The sequence below is a fragment of the Crocodylus siamensis genome, chromosome 2 (assembly GCF_052110815.1).
Source record: "Crocodylus siamensis isolate JL-2025a chromosome 2, ASM5211081v1, whole genome shotgun sequence".
In the NCBI taxonomy this organism is placed as follows: Eukaryota; Metazoa; Chordata; order Crocodylia; family Crocodylidae; genus Crocodylus; species Crocodylus siamensis.
In genome coordinates this window covers 27,044,567-27,051,125 of record NC_143396.1, presented here as the reverse complement: position 1 = coordinate 27,051,125, position 6,559 = coordinate 27,044,567, and the positions used below count along the sequence as shown (strand labels likewise).

Sequence of the window (6,559 nt, the reverse complement as noted above, 5' to 3'; positions counted from 1 at the left end):
CACGGCGCTGGGGCAGGAACAGGGTAGGATGAGCTCGCGCTGTCAGCCCGGGCCCGGGCTCAGCCTCAGCAGCATTTGGCACCGGGCTGGAAAAGACCAGCTCGGCTTCTCCATCCATTCGTATTGCAATCCGGATTTTGCATCGCAACAGGGCGATGCAAAGCCAGTGCCTGATAAGCACGTCAGCCCGCTCCCTTTCTGCCCGAAGAGCCTCTATTTCCGATCAGGAATAGGGAGGCTACCTGTAGGGCTCGTGGGCAGGAGCCGTGCATGGGTTTATTATTATTATTATTATTATTATTATTATTATCCATTCATTTATGTCGTTCAAATTGATTCGATTCTGATTTCGTAGTTGGGAGAAAACAAGACAAGTAAAGGCGGCCCCGCATCAGGCATGAGAGTTTGGGAAAATGTCGTGTGATTGGTAGAGCAAACTAATTTTGTCAGGCTGAATGTGCTGATGTCCCAGGGCTAAGGCGCCTTGCTCCCTTGATGCGGGTTAACGTCCTCAATAGTCCCCCTCCAGCTGAAGGCTTTGATCAGACCGCTGCTGGCGCCTAAAAACAACATCACTTGTCTGCCTATCAGAGGCACTGACTAATCGTGACAGATTGCTTATTCTCGCAATTAGCAATGCAGCAGCTTCTCCCAAAAGCCGCTCACCCCTTCGGACCGACCCACCCCCTCGGAAGGACCGAGCCGAGCCGCAGGGGGACAACCCGCCGGCCATTCCCAGCAGCGGGAAGAGGGAGCCGGGCTGGGCCGGGCCGGGCCGGGCCAGGGCCGGGGAACAACCCACGGCGGATCCGCCACGGAGATCGCGAGCTTCTCCACAGTCCCAGTCCGTACGGGAGCTTTTGCAGGGAAACCTCAGGCCCCCGTGACTGCACAGGGCAATGATTTTAACACCGCTCTAGATGCCCTGATTAGAGATTACGTGCGTCCCGTGTTTAATCGCGCACACCCTGTACAGTTTAGATACAGATATAGATATAAATGTATATTCCTAGCCATGGGTGCAACGCGTATTCCCATGCGTGCATACGCAGACCCCCTCTGCACCCGGGTCACAGGTGAGCACAGCACGGTGCCGCGCACACGCGTGGGATAAGGCACAGGGCGCAGCTGCCGCGCAACACGCTCGGCTTCGATGAGCCCCTCGATCAGCAGCGAAGACAAATCCTGCCGCATCGTCGTCCCATACCCGGGATGCGCCTCGTCCGCGGGCTTTACTGGGGCCGGCGGGAAGCAAAGGGAGCGCGCGGTCTCCTGCCCAGACCAGCACCCTGCAATGACTGCAGGAGCCTCCTGTGCTTCTCCGAGATTAGAGCCCTGCAGCCATCGATACACTTTCCCCAGCGAGCTGCCAATCACGTTATTAGGGAGCCGCTCGGTTTTACAGCAAATCCGTCCCGGGCAGCGGGAGAAGGGCGCGTAAAACACACTCCCGAAGCAAAGTAGTAACCGGCCCCGGGCTCAGCTCTGCCTTTGGCAGCGCGTGAAGGCGGCGCTGCGGCCCCACGGAGTGAGCGCGCCCCGCGCCCCGGGCCTGGGCGCACGCCCGGCCGGCAAGGCCTGCCCCGGGCCCGCCGGGAGCCGATGGCAAGTGGCTGGAGGGGCAGGGCGAGGTGAGCCGCGGGCCAGCCCCCAGGGCTTTAGACTTGCCCCGCGCCAGAGCCGCGAGGCGGCTGCGCGACGACGCCTCTCAGCCCAGCCGGGGCCACGCAGCGTCCCCTGCCCCCGGGGCCCCCGAGCACACGGGGCTGGGCAGCTGCCCCCGCGCCGAAGGGGCTCGGCCGGGAAGCGCGGGCGGAGGCGGGCGCAGCGATGAGCCCTCCCCAGCCCTGTCCCCGTCGCCGTCCCCGCCGGCTGCTGGCTGCCGATAGTCCCCGGCGGGCGGCCAATGGGGAGCCGCAGTCCCTCCCCTCGGCGCGCTGGTTGGCCGGCGCCGGAGTTTGCCTTGCTTTATTAGCAAGTCCCAGGCTGGGCCGGGCTGGAAAGTGCCCGCGCCCCCGGGAGCGGAGCCGGCTGCCCCGCGCGGCGCTGCCCCCGCGCCACCCCCCATGCCCGGCGGGCGCGGCTGCCGCGGGCTGCGGGCGGGCGGGCGCGCTGCCTCCGCCACCACCACTGCCTCTGCCTCGGGCTCTGCCTCTGCATGGCCCCGGGCGTTGCTATGAGCGCGGCACAGAGCGGCGTCAAGCTGGAGGAGGGCCCTGCGTCTGCCTTCAACAAGCCCGGCGGCGGCGGCGGCCCGGGGAGCGCGGCGGCGATGGGCGGGGAGGAGGAGAGCGACAAGCCCAAAGTGCCCCCTTCCCTGCTGCCCTTCAGCGTGGAGGCGCTCATGGCCGACCGGCGGCGGCCGGGGGGCCGGGACCCCGAGGTGGCGGTGCCGCTGGGCGCGGGCACGTCGGCGCAGCAGGCGCTCAGCCCCCGCCTGGGCTCCTTGGCGGCGGCGGAGGCGCCGGCTTCCCCGCTGCCCATCAACAGCCATTTTGCTGTCGGGGGACTCGTGCCGCTGCCCGACGAGGCGCTGGTCAAAGAGGAGAGCCCCGAGAAGCAGGAGCGGACGGCCTGGATGCAGAGCCCGCGCTTCTCCCCGACGCCGCCTCGTAAGTAGGAGCTCGCGCGTGCGGGGCCGGGGCCGGGGCCGGGGCTCCGCGTGCGAGGCCTCCGCCGGGCCCTGCCGCGAGATCCGCGTCGCTCCCCCCCGCCCCCGGCAGCGGGGCCAGAGCCGAGCACCGCGCCTGGCCACGGGGCCGCCGGGCGGCGTCCTCCAGCGCGCTGCGTCCGAGCCGCCCGGGCTCCCGCCGCCGCTTCCTCTTCCGATGACCTTGCCCGCCCACCCCCGCGTGCCTCTTCCCACCGGAGGGCAGCGCCGGGCCGCGCGAGCTTCGCGGCAGCCAAGCTGCAAGTGCAAGGGAGCGGCTGGCTCCTCCGCGGACAGCTCCTGCGGCCCGGCGCGTCCGGCCTCTCCGCGGGCCTGCAAGTGGGCCTCTGCATAGGCTCCATAGTGCATCGCTTATAAATGATTTGTGTATAAGACACTATATGTGTATGTGTGTGTGTGTATCTAGATGCATAGATATACGGATATATAGATATAGCTAGAAAGAGATGCATATAGATCTTAGATACACTCTATCTGTATCTATAACTAGATATATCTATCGATAGACATATCTATATCTATATATAGATGATTCTTCTGGCCAGCATCGATCAGAATATCTATATCTGTATCTATATCTATATCTATCTATGCATTCATTTGACGATATACTGTGTGTATCTATGCATCGTCAAATGATAGATAGATGATTGATTGATCCTCTGACTATGCATAGATCAGAGTTCATTCCCGATGCTGCCGTCCTGGGACTTTTGTAAGGCATCGGGACCCTAGTGGCCTGGCATTGAAGTATGTTTATTTTGAAAACTAACGAATCCCCAAGAGGAGTGTTTACCACTTAATTATACTATACTATACTATAGTGGGGAGAAGCCCCCAAACTGAGCGCAGACTCGTATCTTCTCTTGTGCCGGCCGCGCCCCGCCGGGTCCTGCCTGCGGGAGCAGCGAGGCAGACCTCGAGCTGACATCCATGTTGTCCCGCAAAAGCTGGGCCTGTGGCGGCCTCTTTCCAAGACGTGCTTCTCCCCACCCGAGAGGAGGCTTTCCGGGCGGATTGGGCGCCTGTTTTCCTGGGTCCCAACCCTTTATTGGGCGAAATAAAAGCATTTTACGAACTAGCCGTGGAAGCGGCTGAGGGTCGGAGCCCCGTTTTTAAAATGTTAAAGGAGGGCAGAGGAAGCAGCAGGCGGCGGAGCGGCAGTGTTAATTCAGAGCTCATAATTAATTACATGCTTAATCTGTTTCCCAGGGGCCTAAGGAAGAGGGCGCGAGTCTGAGAGCCGCTGCCTGGTTTATTTGGGTAGTTAATCCAATAAATAAAGAGGACACCCAGCAGTTGGGGGCGGGGGGGGGTTGCTTGTGCCCCGTGCTGCAGTGAGTTCCCAGCTGCTTGCAGGAGAGCAGTGGGGACCTGCCTGGAGCTGCCAGCCAGCCCCTCCGGGGGGAGCGGGGTGCGAGGCCGGGGGCGCGGCCAGGCGGGGGCAGAGTGGGTGCGCCCCAGCGCCCAGGCCGCTGCGCGGGGATGTGGCTGCCCGGGGCCCGGCGTCGCTAACCAGCCTGTGCTTGTGTCCCCTCCCGCCCCGCTGCAGGGCGGCTGAGCCCCCCGGCCTGCACCCTGCGCAAGCACAAGACCAACAGGAAGCCGCGGACGCCCTTCACCACGGCGCAGCTGCTGGCGCTGGAGCGCAAGTTCCGGCAGAAGCAGTACCTGTCCATCGCCGAGCGCGCCGAGTTCTCCAGCTCGCTCAGCCTCACCGAGACGCAGGTGAAGATCTGGTTCCAGAACCGGCGCGCCAAGGCCAAGAGACTGCAGGAGGCCGAGCTGGAGAAGCTGAAGATGGCAGCCAAGCCCATGCTGCCGCCCGCCGCCTTCGGCCTCTCCTTCCCCCTGGGCGGCCCGGCCGTGGCGGGCGCCTCGCTCTACGGCGCCTCCAGCCCCTTCCAGCGCGCGGCGCTGCCCGTGTCGCCCGTGGGACTGTACACGGCGCACGTGGGCTACAGCATGTACCACCTCACCTAGGGCCGCGCCCGGGTCCCGGCTCCCGGCCGCGGGGCTCGCTGCGGCCCGGCCCGGCGCTGCTGCCCCGCTCCAGGCGGGCCCCGGCTCGGGGCAGAGCAGCCCCCGGCGGGAGGGCGCCGCCCGCTGCTCTGCCCCGGCCCGGCCCGGCTCCTGTACCGTGTACTATACTGTATATGTGAAATTTTATTATCATTTATATCATAGCTATATTTGTAAAATAAATTAATTTTAAGCTACTGCCTGGGACCTCCTCCGCGCTCCGGCCGGCCGGCGCGGCGCTGCGCGGCGGGGCTCCGGGGCGAGGTCGGCTGTGCTGGCCGGGGAGGGGAGCGGGGGGGGGGTCTTTGCTTCCGTCCTCGCCCCGGCGGGGCAAAGCCCTACGGGCTCCAAGGCCGCGTGCGGGGGCGCGGGAGGCGCCGCGCAGAGCCGGGGCAGTGCGCGCCCGGCCGGGACGTGCGGCGCTTTCTGCCCCTGGGCGCGCAGGAGGGACGCTCCGCTGGGCGCAGTCGCCTGAAGAGCCCCGCAGGCTCCGACTGCCTCGTCGCCGGGCCGTAGCTCCCGCCAAGGTCCGGCCCCGGCCCCGGCCCCGGCCCAGCGCAGCGCCGGCCGGAGCCCCCCGCGGCAAGGAGCAGCGCCTTGCACGGCCTCCAAGTCCTCGGGGCAGCCGGGCCTGCTCCCCGGCCCCGGCGCCCGCGCCCACGTCCCCCGGCCTCCCCTCCACCCCCCTTGGAGCCCGACCTCCGCCGCCCCCGCGGAGCCACTCGAGCCGAGGGGGGCGGAGAGATTTCTCGTATTTTAGTTTCGTTCAAGCAAGGGCTCGAGGCTTTTCCCTGCAATTTAAAACGCGAAGGTTGAGCCGAAGTTAGAAGGGGAAATAATTTGCTGTAATGAGCCCGGGCAATCTTCTGCAGGCGGCCGGCTCCAGCCCGGCTGTAGCTGGGGGCGAGGCGGGACTTTTATCATCCCCCAAGTAGCAGCGACGCTTTCACGAGCTCGGCACTGCATACCTGCGCCAGGCGCGCCCCCCGCATCTGCCCCGACCCCTCCCGCAGCGCTCCCGCCTGCGCCGCTTCCCTCCGTCTCCGCTTCCCTCCTCTTTTTCTCTCCCCCCCGCCCCCCGCTTTCTTCTTGGTCATTGTTTTCCTCTCCTCCGTGCACACGCCAGCGCCCGCGAGGCCGCCGGCAGCGCAGAGCCCCAGCGAGATGCCAGCGGGTTCCCACGTCCTGTCCCGGCCCCGCTCGCCCGGGATAACCTCGCCCCCCGCCAGATTAGATCTGGTACGGCGCTCACCTCTGAGAAAGATCAAAGGGCGGGAGGCACCCCCGGGTCTCCAGGCAAGTGGCTGCTGCCTCTTCCCCCCGCCTGCACCTTTGGGTGGATAATAAATCCATACCCCCAGTGAATCCGATCGAGGCGCTGCCCTTTCATCTCTGTCGCTTTGTCAGCATTTTTTTTTTTACATGATGTCAACTGGGGATGGAGATTGGAGGCAGAGATTCCTGCTCAGCGCGGCTTTGCTTCGAGTCCCCCCCGCCCGACCCCCGACCCTTGGGCTAAAGTCCCTGGTTGCTCAATTAAACCCAGATGAGAACAATTAATAACTAAGTAATGACAATAAGTTGGGAATCACACGGATGAACGCTCCGTGTGAATAGGAAAAGCTCACACAAAAGAGCAAAAAGGATTTGTCGGCTCTTTTTAAGGGGGAATTGGCTTTTCTTTCTCTTGCCTCTGGCTTACCAGCGAATAAAACTCACTTTTGTGTCTTTGTCGCCTTAAGGAGCTCAGTGGGCAGTTGGAAGTGAGAATGGCTCTTTTCCTTTCAACTTGAGGGTGCTGGCGCCATGCAGCCCCAAGGACAGAGAGCAGCCAAAGCAAAGTTTCCTAATAACTCTCCTTGTCTC

The 6,559-nt window shown here is 64.0% G+C and overlaps 1 protein-coding gene across 1 annotated transcript; it reads left to right on the top strand.

The window, feature by feature from the left end:
• Positions 1-1,988: 1,988 nt before the first annotated feature.
• Positions 1,989-4,891, top strand: MSX1 (msh homeobox 1). The gene is made up of 2 exons (XM_090035577.1): positions 1,989-2,612; positions 4,224-4,891. Exons 1-2 carry the CDS (start codon positions 2,159-2,161, stop codon positions 4,652-4,654), a joined length of 885 nt encoding a protein of 294 aa, XP_089891703.1. The 5' UTR covers positions 1,989-2,158; the 3' UTR covers positions 4,655-4,891.
• The last annotated feature ends 1,668 nt before the right edge of the window (positions 4,892-6,559 follow it).